Source organism: Hoplias malabaricus, chromosome 14 (genome assembly GCF_029633855.1).
Source record: "Hoplias malabaricus isolate fHopMal1 chromosome 14, fHopMal1.hap1, whole genome shotgun sequence".
Lineage (NCBI taxonomy): Eukaryota > Metazoa > Chordata > Actinopteri > Characiformes > Erythrinidae > Hoplias > Hoplias malabaricus.
Genome location: NC_089813.1, coordinates 35269469 through 35292916, shown reverse-complemented (window position 1 = coordinate 35292916; position 23448 = coordinate 35269469). Strand labels below are relative to the sequence as shown.

Sequence of the window (23448 nt, the reverse complement as noted above, 5' to 3'; positions counted from 1 at the left end):
GAGAGACAGGGAGAGAGAGAGAGAGAGAGAGACAGAGAGAGAGAGAGACAGAGAAAGAGAGAGAGAGACAGAGAAAGAGAAAGAGAGAGAGAGAGAGAGAGAGAGAGAGGACAAACAAAAAGTGAACTGACAAATCTACTTAATACAGACTAAGGTGAACAAATAGGTATACCGCAACATATTGAACATTCTCTCTCTCTCTCTCTCTCTCTCTCTCTCTCTCTCTCTCTAGCTACTGTGGGTTCATAGTGACGCGAGCTTTGTTTCCGGTTGCTCGGGGGAAACCCGCAACTACACTCTCTCTCTCTCTCTCTCTCTCTCTCTCTCTCTCTCTCTCTCTCTCTCTCTCTCTCTCTCTCACTCACTCTCTCTCTGGTTTATAAGTGTTCCTGTCGTTTATGTCATTGTTTTTGTGTGAGAGCGTGTAAGAGAGAGAGAGAGAGTGGAGGTACTAAAGCAGTTCTCCGGTCAGTTGTGGGTGAAGTGTGTCCGTGTCGATGGCATCGTGTCCCGGAGAGAACGAGTTTCCTTGCGGCTTTCCTCAGAGCATCTGCGAAGACCTGCCGCTCCCGGGACACTTCCTCTGCAGCAGCTGCCACTGCGTCCTCAACCAGGCCCACCGCACCCAGTGCGGACACAGATACTGTAGAGCCTGCGTCCTCTGGCTCATCAGGTGAATACACACACACACACACACACACACACAGTCCTCAGGACAGTACACACAGTCTCACACACTGATCAGGTTAGTACTAAAACACACACATCAGGTCAGTACACACACATACACACACTTATTGGGTCAGAACATACAAACACACACATCAGATCAGTACAAACATATACACACACTTATCGGGTCAGAACACACAAACACACACATCAGATCAGTACAAACATATACACACACTTATCGGGTCAGAACACACAAACACACTCATCAGGTCAGTACACACACATACACACACTTATTGGGTCAGAACACACAAACACACTCATCAGGTCAGTACAAACATATACACACACTTATCGGGTCAGAACACACAAACACACTCATCAGATCTGTACAAACATATACACACACTTATCGGGTCAGAACACACAAACACACTCATCAGGTCAGCACAAACATATACACACACTTATCGGGTCAGAACACACAAACACACTCATCAGATCAGTACAAACATATACACACACTTATCGGGTCAGAACACACAAACACACACATCAGATCAGTACAAACATATACACACACTTATCGGGTCAGAACACACAAACACACTCATCAGGTCAGCACACACACATACACACACTTATTGGGTCAGAACACACAAACACACTCATCAGGTCAGTACAAACATATACACACACTTATCGGGTCAGAACACACAAACACACTCATCAGATCAGTACAAACATAAACACACACACACTTATCGGGTCAGAACACACACCCATTCATCAGGTGAGCACACACACACACACACACAGTCGTGAAGCATCTCAGTACACTCCATAAATATATTTGTTTATTTTTGTTATTTGTTTTTAGCTAAGTTTAGAATGAATGTTCATGTTCTGTTTTAAACGACAGAAACAACAAGGACCTTGTGTGTACGAAGTGTAAAGAAGACCCTAGCAGTGACAGCGACTCCAGCATGATGCTGACTCTGGACCATGTACGTTACCTGCTTTTTATACTGCTCTGTGTTGGGAGGTTGAAGTTTGAAATGCTGCTTTTATCCTCGTTTAAAAGGTAGCGATTTATTTCTGCCCGATAGAGATGGGCAGTGCCCACTAGTCAAATACATATGAACTCAAACAGCAAACAGATGACCTCATGAAGATAGTCGTTAGTCATTAGTACTTCACTGCTCTTTCAGAATGAACTTTCAGATTAATTTCCCAATGGCTTTGAGTGGAGGAGGTGATTTACATGAATGACATCACAATCATTTAAACACAGTTGATGTACGAACAAACTCACCCACTCCCACACACACAAACACACACACACACACACACACACACACACACAAACATACTCAGTGTGTGAAAGGAGTGGGGAATTCTGTGTGAAGAGGAGGGGGGGGTTGGTGTGTAAATGGCACCTCAAAACTTTGCTCTGGTTTACCAGACATGTGACATGTGACAACGTAAGACATGTCGTGGGACTGAATTGGCCTTCCAAGAAGACACCATTGTTTACGCTAACAGCTTGGTTTCCGACAGCAGTAAGATCTTGAAATGACTTGTAGTCCAAGCCTAGGCTTAATCCTAGGCTGTATTTTATTTTATAGTGCATTTGATTTAGAGGCTATCAGAAGATTAGGATCTACATTTCTGACTTCTTTCTATTTGCTGTGAAGTAAAATAATGCTCCATTCTCTGAAGGGTTTTGGTGAGAATATTAATAGTTGTAATGTTGCTTCACATATTTCTTGTAGTGGCTGTTCCTGTATCTGTACACTGTATTTGCAGTAACTGATATTATTTAGTGGCCTGTGTACACATTGGTCAAAGCGGGGGAGCTGAAGTATTAGCAACAGTTACATACAAACAAATGGAAACAACAACAAAAAACAAACAAAAAAACGAATTACATTGTAACAAAAGGGTTAATCTCCATGATGGGAATCTGCTGTATGTGGTCCTTTAATTTTATAAAAATGGTCTGTATGACATCAAAGTTTGACACGCTCTTAAGTAGCTAAGCTGTTAAATATTCAGTTAATTTATTGAAAATTCAAAATAAGAGCACGACCTTCATAGAGAATTCTCCTCTGCAGGTTTTTAGAAAACCTAGATTAAATAAATATATATTTTATACATAATAAATTGCCCCCTCAGTTCCACAGTCCCTTCGATATTATAAAACAATTTCTCAGTATAATAAATGAATCCTTCATTTTCGTAGTCAGAATGCATTGACAAAATCACCAGGGTTCCAGGCATAAAACTGTTTACTGCCTGTTACGTCTTAAAACAAAGAGTTTGGTTTGGCACCACTGTTTAATATATACAGGGAGTGAAATAAGAAATTGAGGGAATGATTTATCACACTGAGAGAGGAGACTGCAAAATTGAGGGAGCCATATATTTACTTTATGTCTCTAAATATTATTTTTCCTACCACGGCACTTTAGGGGCTCTGTAGTAAAATCAGTATAAATTGTTCACATTTTCAGGAAAAATGTTAGATTTAAGGGTGTTGTCTCTAGGGGATGTGTTCACATGTATATGTGCTGTGTATAAGGCACAAATAAATATCCTTCACACTGATGGCAGCTGATATTATACGTCTGTTTATGTTGGTAACTGAAGTAAATGAGTGTCGTGTTCAGTGTACGATAAGAAGGTCATGACTCAGATTCCAGTTAAGTCAGCAGGTGAAGAAACCATTCAGTTCTACTCGACTTGTTGCTCTGCCCCTAAACGTTCATCTGACCTTTGCTTTGACACTGTCCTTTTGGTTTAAGGTGTCGATGGCTCAATCACATCATTAAAGTCATGACTCATGGGCTGTGGGAGGAATTCTCTGATCATTTCCCCTCTCTGTCTCTGCAGTTGTTCAACGATACGGCCATTAATAAAGAGATCCAGGAGCTGAGGGTGCACTGTGTAAACCAGGGCTGCCCCTGGAGAAGCACCCTGAAGGACTTTGAGGTACTTTCCTTCCATTACAGTCAAAGTGGAAACCACAAGGTCACACCAAAACTGATTTCCAGATCAAAAACAAGAGATGATCTGAAAGGCGTTAACGGTCTACTGCAATTAAAGAGGAAATCCAGTTTTTAATGCCGTGTAGGTTGTTTCATGTACATTATAAAACAGTTGCTGTAATTTTACAGTAGATTACACTTTTCTTAATTGCAGTGTGTTATTGTTTTGCTCTGAATTCTGGGAGTGGACAGGCATTCTTTATTGAAATCCGTACAGTAAACACATAGCTACAAATAACAGTACCATTTTAAATCAGCGTTTTTTTTGGTTCCAGTTAGAAGTGTAAAGAATATATATATATATATATATATATATATATATATATATATATATATATATATATATATATATATATATATGTGTGTGTGTGTGGACTGGACCAGATGTGCGTATTATTACGTCCACTAGGGGTTGGACATAATAAAAGTTTATAAATTATTAAAAAAAAAAACTGGCCCACTCAGCCTCAGACCAAAGTAACTCTTAAATAAAGTCACCAAAAAAAAGAAAAAGATACTGAAGGCAATAATGTATTGTTTTTAGCGTTCTATATTGCCTCATGACAGCTTTAAAAGCTTCTTAGAAAACAGGATAAAGCTTCAGGGGGACCACAGGCCAAAATAACAAACTATGACTAAAAATAAACCAATTCCACTAACTAAACTTACAGAAAAGAAAATACAATAGCTGCCCTGTCTACTCTCACCAACAACAGGGCCCAAACGCATAAACAAAATGGCAGGTCTCCCTTAAAAATCCTGTTTAAAAATACAACAACCACAGAATACAACATCAAAAGAACTTTGGTCTGACACTGTTGGGCAGCCAGCTGAAGCAAGGGATCGGCTTGGATAGAAGAAAAGGAGCAGCTCCCCAACTCCAGGACAATGGTCCTTTTTAAATCTCCCGCCATCAGAGCCAGCCAATCAGAAGTGAAGCATGTGGATGCAGAAACAGGCAGCAAATCGGGCCCAGAGCATTCACCTAACATCTCCAACAAAGAGAAAGTAAAACAAACACTGCAAAATAACACGGGACGTAACAGTACTTGCTTTCTATTTAAAGTAGGACATGAGTTAACACACTCTCTACAGGGAACACACTTAACTATAGCATCTTTCTGCAAATCCTATAATACCGGTGCTGTTAGACATACCTTGAATTTGATTCTGATTCCTGAAAAATGCTTTTCTCAATACATTCTTTTAAATGCAAACAAAAATGAGTGTGAGTTAAGGCAGAAATAAGTGATTGTCTGGTAATGAGTGCTACTTGCAATGACTCAGAGACAAATCATAACAACACTGACATGAATACCATGAACACAGAATTAAATGTAGACAGCCACACAACCAGCTGTCTAGCTTTTGCATTGGTCATTTTTTTTTTGTCTCACTGACCCTGATAATCCTGAGCACTACTAAAGTATTGAGTTTGAACTGAATGTCTGTGATGTTTCTGATGTGATGTAATGGGCTATTCGAGGCTGTAGAAACACACCAACCTTTTTTTGCCATGCATTTTTTATGGTCTGGTGCCCTAAATTACACTAAGAGTAGACCACTGGATTGAGATTTAGAAATATGATCTGGAGTTTGTGGTCAGTTCATTATACAATCTGACCACTACGAATACTCCAAAGTAGGGCAATGACTACAGTTGTATGCTGAAGTTTGGGTTCCCCCAGGTAAGTACAGATTATTTATTTGCTGAATTCAAACTACTGGGGGGAAATATAACATAAACAATGTACTTGCAGAAGCTATGGCCATCTCACAGCCAATGTTCAGTGCTGGGTGTGATTTCAATGTACTTTGCCTGTTAGTCTCAGCCAGCATCCCCTGAGCATCTGATGTGATTAGTGTGTGAACCTGGCCGTGCTACGTTCGGACTGGCTTACCGCACTTTTGTGTAGGCACGTGCTTGAGCATCATTTTGTGCTGGGCTCACTTTGGAGCATTTGTGGCTAAGGCTACTACCCTCTATACATCAGGCTTGTGGTCATTTTCATGTGAGTTAAATGTGATTTTTCCAGCAATAGTATGAGGATAATGCACGTTAGGTGAAGGACTATTTGCCTGTTACCTCACTATTGCTTTCTGATACTTGCTGAGGCTCTCATTAGGCTAGTGTTTGAAGTATATTAAGAAAGAGGTGAATTTCCTAAGTGCCAATATAAGGGGTCCAATTATGGCATTTAATCCCCTGCAGTGTTTGGCCCCTTGTGGCCAGGCATTTCCTATTTTATTAATTGTGTGTTTGTTTAATTTCTTTATTATTATTTGTTCTTTTTTTTGCATGAATTCTATTTTTAATCTGTGCAATGTCTGACTAATGTCTGCTCTTATTGCCTTGTAATGTGTGTTACTCAAGAGATCAGAGCTGTGAAAGTTTTTGGGAAACTGTATTGTTCAGAATTGTATTCCTTTACATACTCATAACAGTGTGGGTTGACCTAAAAGCCTACTTTTAATTCAACAGAAAGAGGGAAAGGTTTCTCTAATTATTTGCTGTAAATATTTAAAGACAAGCAAATATTTAAGATTTTAAACCCAAGAAAGTAGTAAAAAATATATAAAATATAAAATATCAATCCAGTAAGTCATTGACACTGGCATTGGCCAAACAGTCTAACTGCAGCATTATACGGAGCATGAGTCTAGGAAGAGTATAAACATTCTGACATACCCTGACACAGCTTTTTGAAACTGTACTAGGAGCATCAGAGCCAGTGTGAATATGCCCTGATCCCCTGTAATGTTGGCTGTGGGCTGATGGTGCTGAGAAAGACTCTGGCCATACATCTGGAGAAAGGCTGTCCCAACAACAAGACCACATGCCCAACATGCTCCAGTAAAATGACCCCCGCAGAGCTGCAGGTAAGAGGACTGAGCACTACAAATCCATATAGGATTATAGGATGTTATAGATGTATAACGTTTGAAAAGGTGAAAACAGCTCGTATGGCTACTGTCTAAGGAAGAGCCACTTACAGCATCTTATGACTCTAACACTTCTGCCAACATACTCAAGACAAACACCACTCACTCACTCAGTGAATCACAACTCAGTGATAATGTTTGATAACATCAGCATAAAACTTAAAGTGAACTTGGCTTCTTAGCTGATAACCAGGTGGCTATTTTAAACCATGGAGAGATGCTCCAATTTTAGCTACAATTACCATGCAAATCTCCTGAAAAACAGCATGGTCAACAACAAAGCCACTTTTTTTTCTTGTGTTTTGAATGCTGTTATGCTGAACAACCAGCACTGCCATTCTTTAGGTTACCAACTAATCCACTGACCACTGTGTGACCACTTAGTTGTAAAGATTACAATAATAATAATAATAATAATAATAATAATGGGTGGCACAGTGGTGCAGCAGGTAGGTGTTACACAGTCACACAGCTCAAGGGGCCTGGAGGTTGTGGGTTCAATTCCCGCTCCGGGTGACTGTCTGTGAGGAGTTGGTGTGTTCTCCCTGTGTCTGCGTGGGTTTCCTCCGGGTGACTGTCTGTGAGGAGTTTGGTGTGTTCTCCCTGTGTCTGCGTGGGTTTCCTCCAGGTGCTCCGGTTTCCTCCCACAGTTCAAAAACACACGTTGGTAGGTGGATTGGCGACTCAAAAGTGTCCGTGTGTGTGAGTGAATGTGTCTGTGTTGCCCTGTGAAGGACTGGCGCCCCCTCCAGGGTGTGTTCCCGCCTTGCGTCCAATGATTCCAGATAGGCTCTGGACCCACTGCAACCCTGAACTGGATACGCTTATGTACGCTTACAGATAATGAATGAATGAATGAATGAATGAATAATAATAATAATACCTTCACACAGAGCCCCCTGCAATTATGTGAACTGACAAGTTGTTCGGCACAGGACTGCTCACCTCCTCAGCTGGGAGTAGGGCTGTAATGAGGAGGCAGGGCTGCTGGTCCTGGCAAAGGGCAGAGGCCATGTTAACTCATTAAGCCTGAATAGTTGCTAAAAACGTTGCCTGCATTCATTAAATGTTGGTTAAAAGAGGAGTGAAGTGAAAATTCTCTGCATCGTTTGTGAAGATATTAAATAAATAAACTAACAGGTTAACTTCCACCAAAAAAACCGTGTGACATACGGTTCATTATCTCTCTCTCGTCTGTTTCCTTTATTTTGTTTCTTGTAACTAGATTTTTCTTTTAAAAGCATCATAACACTTCACTCCCAAGTCGCAGTTCACTGCTCGCAGGTACAGTTCACACCTGTGTTTAAGGCGGAATGAACCATTTCATGCAAAACAATACGGGAGGCAAATCAGGCAGCACAGAGACTCTGGGTGTTTGCTTTTTTGCCAAACAAGATAGAAACAAGAAAATCTTTGAACTTCTTAAATAAAACACCCTATGAGTGATACAAGTTTGATGGTTTGATTATGTTTCATTAAGTTCTTATACACTTTAAGGTCCCCTGTCAGTCAGACCCTTGATATTGCATAGTGCTCGGCATGGCACCTATAGACACATGATCAGCTGCTCTAGAGCGTCCTATTCTGTTGACAGTGCTGTCCGCTTATGTGTAGCTGACCATCTGTTTGATAAATAGGGGCACCCTCAACTTAGTGACACTTTGATTTTGTGAATTGTTTATTATGCGTTTGACCGGGGCACTTTGTGTGGGACATATTTGGGCCACACATGTATTGTTGTGTTATGCAGTGATTGTAACTATGTTTTTGGAGCATGTGTATTGTCTGGCTTTAAAGTGCTCTATATATTGAGCTGCTAGTTCCCCAGCAGTTAGGGAGAGTTTGGGGGACAGCTTGCCCTTGGTGAAGCCCCCCGTGGTTTTGTCTAAGCCACAGAGTCCCCAGCGTGCCGTCCAGACCCATATTCCATCCTCCTCCGTGCCCACTGCTCTGGCGCTTAGGGAAACGGATTAGAGAGAGAGAGGAGGGCTGGGTGGAGAGAGAAAAAAATATAGAATAACAGTATAAACCTCAGGACTCCAGCACTGTTCTAATCCACACACACAGAGGCTTCCACGCTCGGGGTAATGGCTAAAACCTCTGAACATATCTTCAGATTGCTGTGGGGTTATTGCTACAAAATCAGCTCAGACACTTTAGATTAGGACAGAGTTATATTAGTGACATGCGTTTATAGAAGATGAATAAGGGGGTAAGATGGGACCAGCAATGAGCAATGAGCATTTGGCCCAAATGTGGCACATCTGCAGTTCTCTTATGACCATCATTTGGCCTTGAATGACGACATTGACTCAGCCACATGTCAACTTTATATGGGCCAGATGTCAGGTTTTGTTGAGGAACAAACTGGACCACATCAACATTAGGCTCACGCCCGGCCAGTGCCATAGCTGAGCCATAACTGCCAAAAGTGAGACAGCTTTGGCCCAAATGTGACTGCTACCTGGGAAGTATTCTTGCGATATCATATGCCGTGTGCTGCATTACGCTGTAAATGAGCTACACAGCGTATCAGACCTGCCTGTATTTATGAAGAATTATTCTCTTTAAAGATAAAAATATGTTTTCCCATGCAGAAGCACTCCTGTTGCGACGACCATGACAAAAAGCCTGCGAAAGTGGAGAAACATCAGAAGGTAAAACAGATACTTTTCTATCTGTAAAATGAAGTGTGACTAAAGTGGTACTTACATAGGCAAGTTTTTATTTACTTCTGGAAGGGGATCGCTTTTGAAATGGAATTTATTACAGTTACACTGTGCAAAATTAGACACGAATGACTAAAATAAGAAATGAAATCTCTTTACTCTGACTTCCACTGGAATATCAGAACGATTTCTCCTGTAAAGCTGCTGCTTTGGAGAGATGAAGGTTGTGTGTGACCTTGATAATATGTGTTTCTCTGTGTGTGTTACCATTTTTACCTTGTTGTTTTGTGCTTTTAAGGATAATAAGCAGACAGGCTCCAAGAAAAAAGAGCCGTGCCACTTCTCTGAAGTGGGATGCACCTATAAGGTAACCCCATTAAAACTTGCAAATCATTAATGAGTCATTAGCACTTGTTATATCACTAATTAAAGGAGCCAGTCAAAGTGGAGCTGTGTTCGTATGACTGAAAAAAAAGCTTTCATATTTAAAATTCACTTATTTGTGGTTGGAATAATTATAAAAACACTTTTTTTTATTTGTGCTGAAACATGAATGTTTTACAGGATGAAGGAAATAGGGTTTGGTTAATTATTTATATTCGTTATTTTGCAGAAGGATGAAAAATGAAGAAATAAAAAGAACACACAGCATTTAGTTACTGTTTATTTGCTAAATAAATACAAAAAAATTAAAAATAAAAACATCTCCAGGGGGTGGGGGGCAGCACGGTGGTGCAGCAGGTTAGTGTCGCAGTCACACAGCTCCAGGGGCCTGGAGGTTGTGGGTTCGATCCCTGCTCCGGGTGACTGTCTGTGAGGAGTGTGGTGTGTTCTCCCTGTGTCTGCGTGGGTTTCCTCCGGGTGACTGTCTGTGAGGAGTGTGGTGTGTTCTCCCTGTGTCTGCGTGGGTTTCCTCCGGGTGACTGTCTGTGAGGAGTGTGGTGTGTTCTCCCTGTGTCTGCGTGGGTTTCCTCCGGGTGACTGTCTGTGAGGAGTGTGGTGTGTTCTCCCTGTGTCCGCATGGGTTTCCTCCGGGTGCTCCGGTTTCCTCCCACAGTCCAAAAACACGTTGGTAGGTGGATTGGTGACTCAAAAGTGTCCGTAGGTGTGAATGTGTGTGTGTGTCTGTGTTGCCCTGTAAAGGACTGGCGCCCCCTCTAGGGTGTATTCCCGCCTTGCGCCCAATGATTCCAGGTAGGCTCTGGACCAACCGCGACCCTGAATTGGATAAGCGCTTACAGATAATGAATGAATGAAGAGGAATGAATCTCCAGGGGGCTTTTTCCTCATCATTCAGTGGTCCATAAGCAGCCAAAACTCTAATACATTTCTCACCTGACATTAATGCCCACCCTTTATTACCAAAAATAAACTAATGTTACTGAATTAGATAGAGACAGAAATAAAAACAGTTTAAATATCGGATTATTGCACACTCGTGCCTCACCTTGGTCATGTTGAACTGTTAGAATTCTTTTGCTCCAGATGAAGTATTAACATTAGTTAGAAAATCTATAAAGCACTTGACAACATTTGCATATAACTGTACTTTGAATTTGTGATGTGGTGGGGCTACAAATGCTGTCACTGATACACTGAGACATGTCTGTGCTCTGGTTCCCTCTGACAGGCCAATAACAAACGTTGGTAGGGGGACTGACACTACTGCCACTGATGTGTGTGTGGGTGTGTTTGAGTGAGTGGGTGGGTGTGTGATGACCTGTGTTGGGAAGTCCAGGGTGTATTCCTGTCCTGCACCCACTGATTCAGAGTAGGCTCGGGAACTACCGCGACCCTGATCATGAATAAGAGGTTACAGAAGATGAATAAGTGAATGGATGAATGCAAATCGTAGTACTGACTAAACATATGTGCTTTGAACGTGGCTTAGAACTGTTCTCTAATACTGATTAACACAATAACAACCCCAGTCACTCTTCTTGCTCTCCAGGGAAGCACAGAGAAGGTTCGTGAGCATGAGAGCTGCAACACCGCTGATCATCTCCAGCTCCTCCTGGAGGCCTTCAGAGCCCTGCAGCCATCTGTGCCCTCTCCTCCTGAGAGGAGCGTCCAGTACGCTGCCCTGGACCTGCTGCTTCAGAGCCAGGCGGCTGCATCGGTCCCCGCACAGGAGGACGGAGAGCTGGGGACGGACGGTGGAGACGCAGGGGTCAGTGACAAAGCCTTGAGCCTCCATGATGACCAAGCTGAGCTGGAGGTTGGTCAGCAGCTGCATGCCCTTCAGCAGAGGCTTCAGATCATGGAGAATATAATTGCAGCGCTGGACAGAGAGGTGGAGAAGACCCAGCTGACCATGGTGGCGCTAGAGAGAGACAACCACAACAGCATGCAGGCCGTCAAACACCTAGAGACCGTGGTATGTTCAGGTTAAGCTCAGATCTGATGCTGTATGGTCTATGATTCCATTCTGGTTTAATGCTTAATTTGGTCCCAGTCATATTTATATATAATGTTTTTTGATAATGCAGCACAGGAATACAGTTCAAATATGTTTATTTTAATATGTAGAGTTTGCACATTCTTTTCCATCTGATTGTGAGCTCACATCATAACACGCATCTAAACTTATGAGGCTTTAAAAGGGGGTTGAGACACATGAGATACACATCACTTGCTTCTCACTGTCCGTCTACATCTTGTCTGAAACGGACCCTCATGAAAAAATGTATGTTTTCACAAGCGATATGAAGAATTTCGCAAATCTTTTCAGCTTTTCAGCTTTGGGGCCATGAATCTCTTTTCACAGGGCTCTAGGCCGAACTGGCCTCACTACAGAGAGAACTGAGATGGACTTGTGATATAAATCTTATGAGAATCAAGTGCATTTAAAGACGAATTTAAGAAGAAATTGAGAAAATGTTCTTAGGCCCCCAAGGGTTAAATCAGGTACAGAGTAGCTGCTTTCCTATTCATACCGTTTCTGAAAATGTCACAAAGACTACAGAGTATTATTTTGGTAAGTCTTTACCCTTGCACCGGAATGGCCCTTGGAATGTGGTTTATTCCACAAAGAAAACCAGTGATTAACACAGAAGAACGTTTCAAAAAGGAATTTGAAAGCAATATAATCATTCAAGTAGTAAATATGGGTTTGTGAGAGTGCAGTTATGACATCGCAACCATGATGAACATCAAGCGGTCCATTTTTGCACATTTGGACCGTGTACACTGGGGTAAAGTAGATGTTCTTAAAACTTTAAATACGTTAATGTGGCTCTCCGTGAGAGGACGGGGCCTGCTGTGTGTGTGTGTGTGTGTGTGTGTGTGTGTGTGTGCTTGTTGGCTTGTGAGTAGTGAATGCATTTCAATGTGTTCATCAACTTTAAAGGTAATGTGGTGATAGACTTCCATAGAGAGCTGTGAAACAGTTAGCGGCTTGTTGTCTGCGACTGAAAATTATTACAAGTGTTACAAAAGAGCTTGAGGTTTACTATCAGCTCATGCAGTATTTACAGATTGGACGCTCCTCGTCCCAGCTGCAAACAGTGAGCTGTTTTCCCATGCAGTCATATGAAGCTGTTGTTGGATACTCTGACAGAATTCTAACCAGCTTCTATGCAGTGTGTAACCTCTCTCTCTCTCTCTCTCTCTCTCTCTCTCTCTCTCTCTCTCTCTCTCTCTCTCTCTCTCTCCCCCACTCCACTGCGGAGTAAAGTAGCTCTCTGTAAACATCCTTGATATTTATACGAAATATCTTCAAATATCCTGTCAGTCTTGTCGGATGGATTTTGGCTCTGCAATGGAGCTGCATCGCTAATGTCATAGAGAGCCAGAGAGTAGAGCTCTGTCTGCTGCTTCTACTTGCCTCAGAGTTATTTCTCAATTCTTAGAATGAAAAAAAACAAAACATGAACTTAAAATAAACGTACAATAGAAGCCCAAGGGCAGTTGCTTCAGCACCTGTTTTTGGTTTCTATTCTGAGTTTTGAGTCAGCAGGTTTTCTGTCCTTTTACTAAAGACATGGAAATGCAACCAAGATCTGTGGTAAAGGACACATATGGGTGACTCTATTCAAAAACAGATTGTTCTCAGAATTTGGAAATAACACACTCTGGCCACGTGGCTGTAGACACCTGCTTATCCAATATTTCCTTTGTAATTGTATTTGAAGTGTATTAAAGGGACGTTCATCCTCACACTGCAGCTTCGGCTCAACTTAGAAGACTTGAAAAGTGATTTCCATGCATTCAGCCACGTCAGCACTACTGAGGTCCGAAACTGATACTGGAGTGATTTTGGATACAAAAAGCCACTCCAGTTCATTCCAGACATAATGAATAGTGCTTTAAGCTTTATACCCCTCTAGTTGAAACTTGGCATTGTTGTACCTTTCCTTTCATGCTTTTCTGTGGAGAAGATTCAGGCTGTGTTTGTGTGTGTGTGTGTGTGTGTGTGAGTTAGTGTGTGTTTGTGTGAATGTCCTCGGTGCACTTTAAAGTACACATTTTAAACCATCAAAACACTCACCCTGATATAGACCTTATGTAGCAACTAAATTTAACTAAAAAAAACGATCCATTTTGGAATGATTATTTTTGTGATGTCACAAAGCACCAAAACATTCACATATACCCACATATTTAAACTACAGGGTGTCAGCTGTTTTTGCTGGTCGCTCTATTCACGCTGAAATTAGGAGGAATATATTTCAGCCCAGAAAGAGTCACAGTCCAGTGCAGCCAATAAGAACGGGGCTCATTTGCATACATCAGCCCCAAAGGCACAATAACAAAAAATGGATTTTCAATTCTCAGGGATGAAAGGAGGTGGAAATATGTCAGTTTTACTGTTTGTGTTTGGTGCCTCAGAGTAAACTATAAAACACAAGATAAATGTAAGAGCAGGGCTTGTTAATTGTATAAAAAGAAGCACTGATGAGTCTGTGAGATGAGGTCAACAAAGACCGCTGCAGCACTGTTGTATACTTGTAATTGTATCATCTCTTTGTGGTTTTATCCGCGTCGGAAATTAATTTTCTAGAACTCTCAATGCATTAGATCCGATGGCTCACATTTTCTTCAAGTCAAAAATGAACTAAATAATTAAATAAATAAAACAGGTTTGTTTATTCCTTCATGAGATGAAATAAGGAAATGGGAAATTAGAATATACACCTATTGAAAAATGACGCATTTAACAATAGAGGAACATTTCCCATCTCATGAATTGGTTGTTTATCCACGAGGCAGACCCCCTGAGGTTCAACAAGGTGTTTAATTTATACTTCTAGATTCAGCCTCTCCTAGAATAACCTGCAGATCGTTTATTCATGCCTCTAATCAATAGAATAGCAGGTAGGTGTGAGTTTATATCTCCTCCCATGGTGCGGAGCAGTCATGTGATAAAGGCTCCTCATTATCACTCTGTTCAGCAGCTTGATATTATCCTAAGTGGAGTTGTTTTGAGTGATTGTGTTTGAACACTCCCGATTTTCATTTAAAGAGGAAATAAAGAGTGGGGTCACTACAGATGAATGCAGTTATTCAGCAGAACTGATGAACATTTAATGTAATTCGTCCATTCGAACATTGCAGTGAGGATCAGATGACATTCTGCCATGAAAAGATTAGTGATGCTGGGTGAAGCTTGATTAATTATGAGCCCTGTTCTATTGCTCTACAGCTCAATTCTGGGGGCTTTATACCTCTCTAGACAATAGCTGGCATTGGTCATGGTGACAGACTTATGAAGAGGTCCCCCCCACAGCGTCCCATTCCATTCCATGCAGTTCTATGGAGATTTGTGGAGAAAAAACATCCATGTCCAGAAGATATCAGTGAATTCACTAATTATGAGCACAGTCTGCAAACTCTTATATATTTCCAGCGATGTTTTCAGTGCAGAAAACACTCCTCACAGTCACCCGGAGGAAACCCACACGGACACAGGGAGAACACACCACACTCCTCACAGATAGTAACCCGGAGGAAACCCACGCGGACACAGGGAGAACACACCAAACTCCTCACAGACAGTAACCCGGAGGAAACCCACGCAGACACAGGGAGAACACACCACACTCCTCACAGACAGTAACCCGGAGGAAGCCCACGCGGACACAGGGAGAACACACCACACTCCTCACAGACAGTCACCTGGAGGAAACCCACGCAGACACAGGAAGAACACACCACACTCCTCACAGACAGTCACCTGGAGGAAACCCACGTGGACACAGGGAGAACACACCACACTCCTCACAGACAGTCACCTGGAGGAAACCCACGCAGACACAGGGAGAACACACCACACTCCTCACAGACAGTCACCCGCAGGAAACCCACGTGGACACAGGGAGAACACACCACACTCCTCACAGACAGTCACCCGGAGGAAACCCACACGGACACAGGGGGAACACACCACACTCCTCACAGACAGTCACCCGGAGGAAACCCACACGGACACAGGGGGAACACACCACACTCCTCACAGACATTGGTCATGGTGACAGACTTATGAAGAGGTGCCCCACAGCGTCCCATTCCATTCCATGCAGTTCTATGGAGATTTGTGGAGAAAAAACATCCATGTCCAGAAGATATCAGTGAATTCATTAATTATGAGCACAGTCTGCAAACTCTTATATATTTCCAGCAATGTTTTCAGTGCAGAGAAAATAGCAGTGGCTCAGAGGCCCTCCTGCTTCTCGGCTTCTCAAGGTTGTTCCTGGCGCTGTGGTTTCTAAAGAAGTCCTTATGGTGTTTTTAAGGTGGTGGAGCAGCAGCAGAAGATGATGAGGAAAGACTTGCATATAGCTTCATTACAGCAGAGCATCAGCTCCCACAATGAGGTCTCCTACGATGGGACCTTCCTCTGGAGGATCTGTGATGTCACACAGAAGTTGCGAGAGGCAGCCACAGGGCAGAGGAGCAGTCAGTACTCCCCAGGTACACACACACACACACACACACACACAAACCTCCAGTCTGCTGCTGCACTGCTCTCAGTGCTCTGCAGCAATCAATGAAGCCTTGGGAGTTTTGATTCAAATTTGTATATTTGTAAATAAATATTATATCAACACGATTTTTTATTTTAGTTTAGATCCATCCTCCAGACACACTACAATACAACCCATAAAAACAATTTATTGCACTGATGGATAGGTGAATGCACAGGTGCATGGACAGGTAGTTGATTAACTGGTTGGTTAGTTGGGTGGATAGATGGATAGATTGTATGCACTTATTTTAACTTAGAATCATAATAAATGGTGTATGAGCACAGATGCTCAAACATTTGCACATGGCTATAACTAGAGATCAGTAACTTGACCTCATTTTTACAGTAGCTTTAACTGATGGCTGATAATACTAACCACTAATAGATATGTGATATTGTTCTTAGGTTTTATAATTAAAGACCATTGATAGATTAAAGACATTATCCAAAAAAAATGATGTACCCAAAAGGAATGGTTAAACATCTGCATGGGACTGTGCTGAAGTGGAAATATTGCAAGCATTTGAATGAAGCAGAGTGAGTGTGTTCCCTTTTCAGTGCAGATTTATATGAAACCGAAAGGGAAAGATTATAAATCTGTGTGATGAAACACATTTTTATACCATAACGCACCTCTGTGCAGACAAAGAGTGCCTTATATGAGTTTGCATTGTGTGATTTATTGTCCTGTTTTCCTCAGCCTTCTACACGTCCAGGTATGGCTTTAAAGTGTGCATGCGGCTCTACATGTACGGAGACGGAGTGGGGAAAGGGACACACATCTCTCTTTTCTTTGTCATTATGAAAGGAGAATATGACCCACTTCTTCCATGGCCCTTTAAACACAAGGTAAGGACTCTGACAATGAGTGAGTGTCACTCAACAAACTGTCCACAACAACTTCCCACAAAAGCCATCCATTATCTGTAACCCTTATCCAGTTCAGGGTCGCGGTGGGTCCGGAGCCTACCTGGAATCATTGGGCGCAAGACAGGAATACACCCTGGAGGGGGCGCCAGTCCTTCACAGGGCGACACAGACACACACACATTCACTCACACACTCACACCTATGGACACTTTGAGTCGTCAATCCACCTACCAACGTGTGTTTTTGGACTGTGGGAGGAAAGCGGAGCACCCGGAGGAAACCCACGCAGACAGAGAGAGAACACACCAACTCCTCACAGACAGTCACCCGGAGGAAACCCACGCAGACAGAGAGAGAACACACCAACTCCTCACAGACAGTCACCCGGAGGAAACCCACACAGACAGAGAGAGAACACACCAACTCCTCACAGACAGTCACCCGGAGGAAACCCACGCAGACACAGGGAGAACACACCACACTCCTCACAGACAGTCACCCGGAGGAAACCCACGCAGACACAGGGAGAACACACCACACTCCTCACAGACAGTCACCCGGAGGAAACCCATGCAGACACAGGAAGAACACACCACACTCCTCACAGACAGTCACCCGGAGGAAACCCACGCAGACACAGGGAGAACACACCACACTCCTCACAGACAGTCACCCGGAGGAAACCCACGCAGACACACGGAGAACACACCACACTCCTCACAGACAGTCACCCGGAGGAAACCCATGCAGACACAGGGAGAACACACCACACTCCTCACAGACCCACCCAGACTCACCCAGAGCGGGAATCGAAACCACAACCTCCAGGTCCCTGCAGCTGTGTGAATGCCACACCTACCTGCTGCACCACCGTGCCACCTGCCCACAAAACCCTTTCAACAAAATCTTACCGTTGTCCTTTTACTGTCATATTTTTTTAAATGTAACTTTGTGATTGCATAATGAACTGCAGTTAGTTTAGGATTTATTTAGATTACATTACATTACAGGCTTTACATTCTGTATCGACAGCCTTTAGTCTGCACTTCCTGTTTGTTCTGCTGGTTAGAGAAGAGGGCTTAGAGCTGGAAGGTCGCTGGTTTGAATCCCACTATTGGCAGGAAAAGTTGGGGACAGTGGGAGTAAAGGAACAGCAAGGTCCTTCTCATTCAATCTACAACTGATGTGGACAAATAAGTGTGTATTTATAAATCAGTGCAGTTATTCTGCAGATAAGGCTATACACAACAATATCATTTCACCAAACTAATCAAATACATTATGCATATTGTGTATCAAACTCAGCCAGTAAAGAGAAATGATGTATAATTGAGGAAAATTAGGAAAATGCCATATTTATTGTGTTCCCTGTAGAAGCTGTAATATCCTTAGCGTACTTCTTGTATTTTCTTAAATAAAATCAAAATATGAGCTGACATTTGACTAGTGTTAGTGGTGAAATATGGAAATTTTCAGGTTAATGTAAAATGTTTTTGATTTTTTTTTTATAGTGATAAATATCTTATGACAAATAAATGCGATTACCTCCACAGAATACTCTGATTAATTGAGATTACTTACTAGAATCGTTTGAAACACTGACCTTTGGCCTTGCTCTGTCTGGGTGGGTAGGATGGCCCACTCTGTCCCCACGTCACAGACACACTGCTAGTGATCTGACATCTGTTTTGTGATGTAATAGATGTGGAGAGATAGTGTTTACCTCCAAGTGTGCTGACGTTTCCAGTGACATTGTTCTAGCAGCTGTTTGATTGGTAGTTGGCTTCACATGTGTTAGGAGAAACATACGCTTGCCCTCATTACTGTCTGTGTGAGTCTTAGCTGACAGTGGGATTAGTCAGTTTCAGAGACAGTGAAGTAAGAAATGTGTATAACGTCATCCTGAGTTTCTTTAACTCGTGTTTTCTGATGTCTTTACTTCTCCAGGTGACATTCTTTCTCATCGATCAGAACCAAATTGAGCATGTCGTCGAGGCGTTTCGTCCGGATCTCTCCTCCCTGTCCTTTCACCGTCCTCTCTCAGAGATGAATGTAGCCAGCGGCTGCCCTCTCTTCTGTCCACTGGCCAAGCTCCGCTCGCCCAAACACGCCTACCTCAAAGACGACACACTCTTCATCAAGTGTGTGGTGGACTCCTCCTGAGAGGGGTCATGGCCAGGAGGGTGGGACTGAATCTAGTGGTTTAGTTGGTAAAAAGGACCATAACCTGGCCCCATTTGGATTGAGTTTAAAGAGTGTAAGCTAGTTTATTGTTCTTTTATAAGAATTACTGAACTATGACAGAGCCAGATTTCTCACCTTTCTACATTAAAATATCATACTCTTTTTTATTACAGTGAAGCCTAGTGAAATATTAATATATATCAACAGTTCCTTTTGAAAATAAACGCTCTGCTGAAAATATGAATGGCAAGTCTTTCTGTAATATTTATATTTTTAAGAAATATAATGCCTGTAGCAAACAGCATACAATTTTTACACTGAGCACTGAAATTGTACATTCCAGATATTATTAAATTTTTAATTTTTATAATAATTTAATCTCCCTGTGTCCGCGTGGGTTTCCTCCGGGTGACTGTCTGTGAGGAGTGTGGTGTGTTCTCCCTGTGTCTGCATGGGTTTCCTCCGGGTGACTGTCTGTGAGGAGTTGGTGTGTTCTCCCGTTGTCTGCGTGGGTTTCCTCTGGGTGACTGTCTGTGAGGAGTTGGTGTGCTCTCCCTGTGTCTGTGTGGGTTTCCACCGGGTGACTGTCTGTAAGGAGCGTGGTGTGTTCTCCCTGTGTCCGCGTGGGTTTCCTCCGGGTGACTGTCTGTGAGGAGTGTGGTGTGTTCTCCCTGTGTCTGCGTGGGTTTCCTCCGGGTGACTGTCTGTGAGGAGTTGGTGTGTTCTCCCTGCGTCTGCGTGGGTTTCCTCCGGGTGACTGTCTGTGAGGAGTGTGGTGTGTTCTCCCTGTGTCTGTGTGGGTTTCCTCCGGGTGACTGTCTGTGAGGAGTTGGTGTGTTCTCCCTGTGTCTGCGTGGGTTTCCTCTGGGTGACTGTCTGTGAGGAGTTGGTGTGCTCTCCCTGTGTCTGTGTGGGTTTCCACCGGGTGACTGTCTGTAAGGAGTGTGGTGTGTTCTCCCTGTGTCTGCGTGGGTTTCCTCCGGGTGCTCCGGTTTCCTCCCACAGTCCAAAAACACATGTTGGTAGGTGGATTGGTGACTCAAAAGTGTCCGTAAATGTGTGTGTGTGTTGCCCTGTGAGGGACTGGCGCCCCTCCAGGGTGTATTCCCGCCTTGTGCCCAATGATTCCAGGTAGGCTCTGGACCCACCGCGAACCTGAACTGGATAAGGGTTACAGATAATGAATTAATTAATTAATCTTCTTAAATGGGAATACATTAACCTCGCTCCTGAATCATTTCTGTGAAGAAGTGTTGCCATTTAACCACAAGATACTGGCCTGAAAAGAGTTACCAAACCAACCTAACCACAATGTTGATGTGAATGGGCTTTGGGTCAGTGGTGTCACTCTCAGGTTTTTTTTTACTGTTCCTTTACTACCTCCTGTGTTTGGATGCTGCAAAACAAGAGACTAGAGTTTAGTTCAAATTACATTTTGAGAGAGCATTTGTTCATCTGTGTGATTAACACACAGAGGTAATATTTGCGGTATGACTGAGAGGCATGATTCACCAGTACGTCTCAGTGGATCTCACAGCTCAAAGGTGAGATGCCAGACACAGTGTTTAAATTAATTGAAATATTGAACAGCAAACCTGGTTTCAAAAGCTTTAACTCCAACTTCCTGTATTTGGTACAATAGAGTCTCACCTGCTCCATCTTATTTCCATGTAAAGGTGATGTCTGGATTGTATCATGCATAGAGCTGTTTTTATTACTGTTATTATTATTATATTATTTTGGAGACAGAAGCAAAAGTATGACATGAAAATAGTGATGTCTTTAAATAAATTGTAACTGTTTCTGTATTCTATTTAATATGTATTCAATTTCCAAATAAATTCTTGTTATTTTAGACATGATTCTTCCTTTTTTATCCGTTTTACAGGTAACAATGGGAATCGTTTTAGATCTAATCTCATCTATTAAGCTTTATTTAACCACATGCTGGTGGTTTGCTTCGCTCAGTGAGATAGATAATTACATTTAATAAGCAGCATTATCAAGGGGATTAATGAGGACTTCGTTTCACTCTTTGCTTCGTTTAGAGCCTCTAGGCTTCTGGGATGGATTTATTCTAGATGTTTTGAAACACTGCTGTGAAAATTTGATTGCGTTAAGCCACATGTGCACTAGTGAGGTAGTGATGTAGTGATGTTTATTATTAGCTTGGATACCACCCCAACTCATCCAAAAGGCCTGGAAGGGACCACTTCAGAGAGCACAGTTTCACTGTTCCATAATCCTGCGTTAGTGGCTTTTTTTTTCAGCACTCTGAAAATTCTGCTAATGGTTGTTCGCTGTTCGGACATGTTTTTGTGGTTTTGTGTGGTTTGGGTTGCAGTTTAGATGCAGTTTTCCCATCACAAATTGCCAAGCCATCCAGTGCTGGTGTCTGTTATCTATGATAACAAAACTGGGACGTGTTCTCCTCCAAGTGTGCTGAACGGTCCAGTGGTGTTGGTGTAACGTGCTGTTTTGTGTTCTGTTTTGTATTGTTTCTGTTCTGTGCTCCCCTTGTCATGTGACTGTTTCCCCCTGTCTTGTGTCTGCTTCCTGATTGTTCCCTGGTCATGTGATACCCTTCCTTTGTGTTTCTAGTGTCATGTGTCTTAATTAGTACCCAGGTGTTTCTTGTTGGTGTTGTCTTTATATAGTCCTTGTCAGTGTTTGTGGGTCATTGTACATATGTTTGTGTTCTCTGATTGATGTCTGTTTCTTAGCCTTGTTCTGTGTTTAGCTCCTTAGTTCTGTTTAGTCCTTCTTTAATGTTTCGATTCCTTGTTTAGTGTTTAGCTTTGTTTAATGGTTAGTGTTTAGCTTTTGTTCATAATGGGTTAGTGCTTGGCTTTTGTTTACAATGGGTTAGTGCTTGGCTTTTGTTTACAATGGGTTAGTGCTTGGCTTTTGTTCATAATGGGTTAGTGCTTGGCTTTTGTTTACAATGGGTTAGTGCTTGGCTTTTGTTTACAATGGGTTAGTGCTTGGCTTTTGTTTACAATGGGTTAGTGCTTGGCTTTTGTTTACAATGGGTTAGTGCTTGGCTTTTGTTTACAATGGGTTAGTGCTTGGCTTTTGTTTAGTGGGTAGCTGTGTTTAGTGTCCCTCTGTCTAGTTTCCTTTAAGTTATTGTAATAAAGACTCCTGCATCTACCTCCACCCCTTTCTCCTACACAACCACAGTGATTATTATAGTTGGTGTTGATAATGACAGTAAACAAACAAAACTTAAGCTTCTGGTCAATTTCTGCATGATTTTACAGTGCTGCCACGTGATTGTCTTTTGGGGCAGCCATGGCCTTTGGTTTAGCAAAGGAGGCCTTGTACAGATCCCCAAGACTAGCAGGAATAAGGTTGCTTTCTCCTCCCTCTATATCCACTTAACCCCTAACTTCTCCCTGGGCACTATGACTAGCAGCCCACTTCTCTGGGTGTGCACTGTGTATATTTGCTAAAAATAGCTCATACGTGTTTGTGTGTGTGTGTTCACTACCTTGGGTGGGTTGAATGCAGAGACCCAGTTTCCCTGTGGGTATTAGTACAATAACCTGCCTCATCCTCCTACTACTGACTACTGTGTATATAATGAGAGATGTGGAGTAAGTCTGCAGACCCCAGCAGCTGATTAGTGAATGTAAGAGCTGGTGTTTGGAGTTATTCAGGGGAAAACTGGGATGTGATATCTGACACTTTGTATCAGGTTCTGAGACCGCAACGAGTCAGTAATCATTCATGTAACCAGTTATTGTCAAGTCCGCTCTGGTATAGTGCCTGGTCATGTTCTGTACATAAGAATATTACTGAAAACGGCTGAAATGGCTTGCTGGCTGTGACCTGATGGAAAGGGCAGGGTGGCCTGCCCTCATCCTCAGAAATGTCTATTGCTCATTAAAAGGACACTGACCGAAATGAAAAATTAATGATTAATATACCTGTGTAAACATGGGCACTTGGCTCTTACAGATGTGCTGCTGTAGACTGTACAATGAGATTTCTGGGTTTGTAGGCTAGTAAAAATTCCTCTCTGATGATTAATCTTTAAAATGAGTAATACAAATATAAAAATTAGTCACTGCTGTCCAGGGGAAAT

General features: G+C 42.4%; 1 protein-coding gene across 1 annotated transcript; it reads left to right on the top strand.

The window, feature by feature from the left end:
• Positions 1-394: 394 nt before the first annotated feature.
• Positions 395-19736, top strand: traf1 (TNF receptor-associated factor 1). The gene is made up of 10 exons (XM_066644428.1): positions 395-673; positions 1598-1682; positions 3571-3669; positions 6444-6605; positions 9266-9325; positions 9636-9704; positions 11289-11714; positions 16072-16249; positions 17005-17153; positions 19122-19736. Exons 1-10 carry the CDS (start codon positions 498-500, stop codon positions 19335-19337), a joined length of 1620 nt encoding a protein of 539 aa, XP_066500525.1. The 5' UTR covers positions 395-497; the 3' UTR covers positions 19338-19736.
• Positions 19737-23448: the final 3712 nt, after the last annotated feature.

Bases quoted from the DNA above. Each gene is read 5' to 3' on its own strand.
- traf1 (XM_066644428.1), top strand. From the start codon at position 498: ATGGCATCGTGTCCCGGAGAGAACGAGTTTCCTTGCGGCTTTCCTCAG. The intron at 1,683-3,570 runs GTACGTTACCTG...CTGTCTCTGCAG, and splicing joins TGATGCTGACTCTGGACCAT to TTGTTCAACGATACGGCCAT. The intron at 17,154-19,121 runs GTAAGGACTCTG...TTACTTCTCCAG, and splicing joins CATGGCCCTTTAAACACAAG to GTGACATTCTTTCTCATCGA.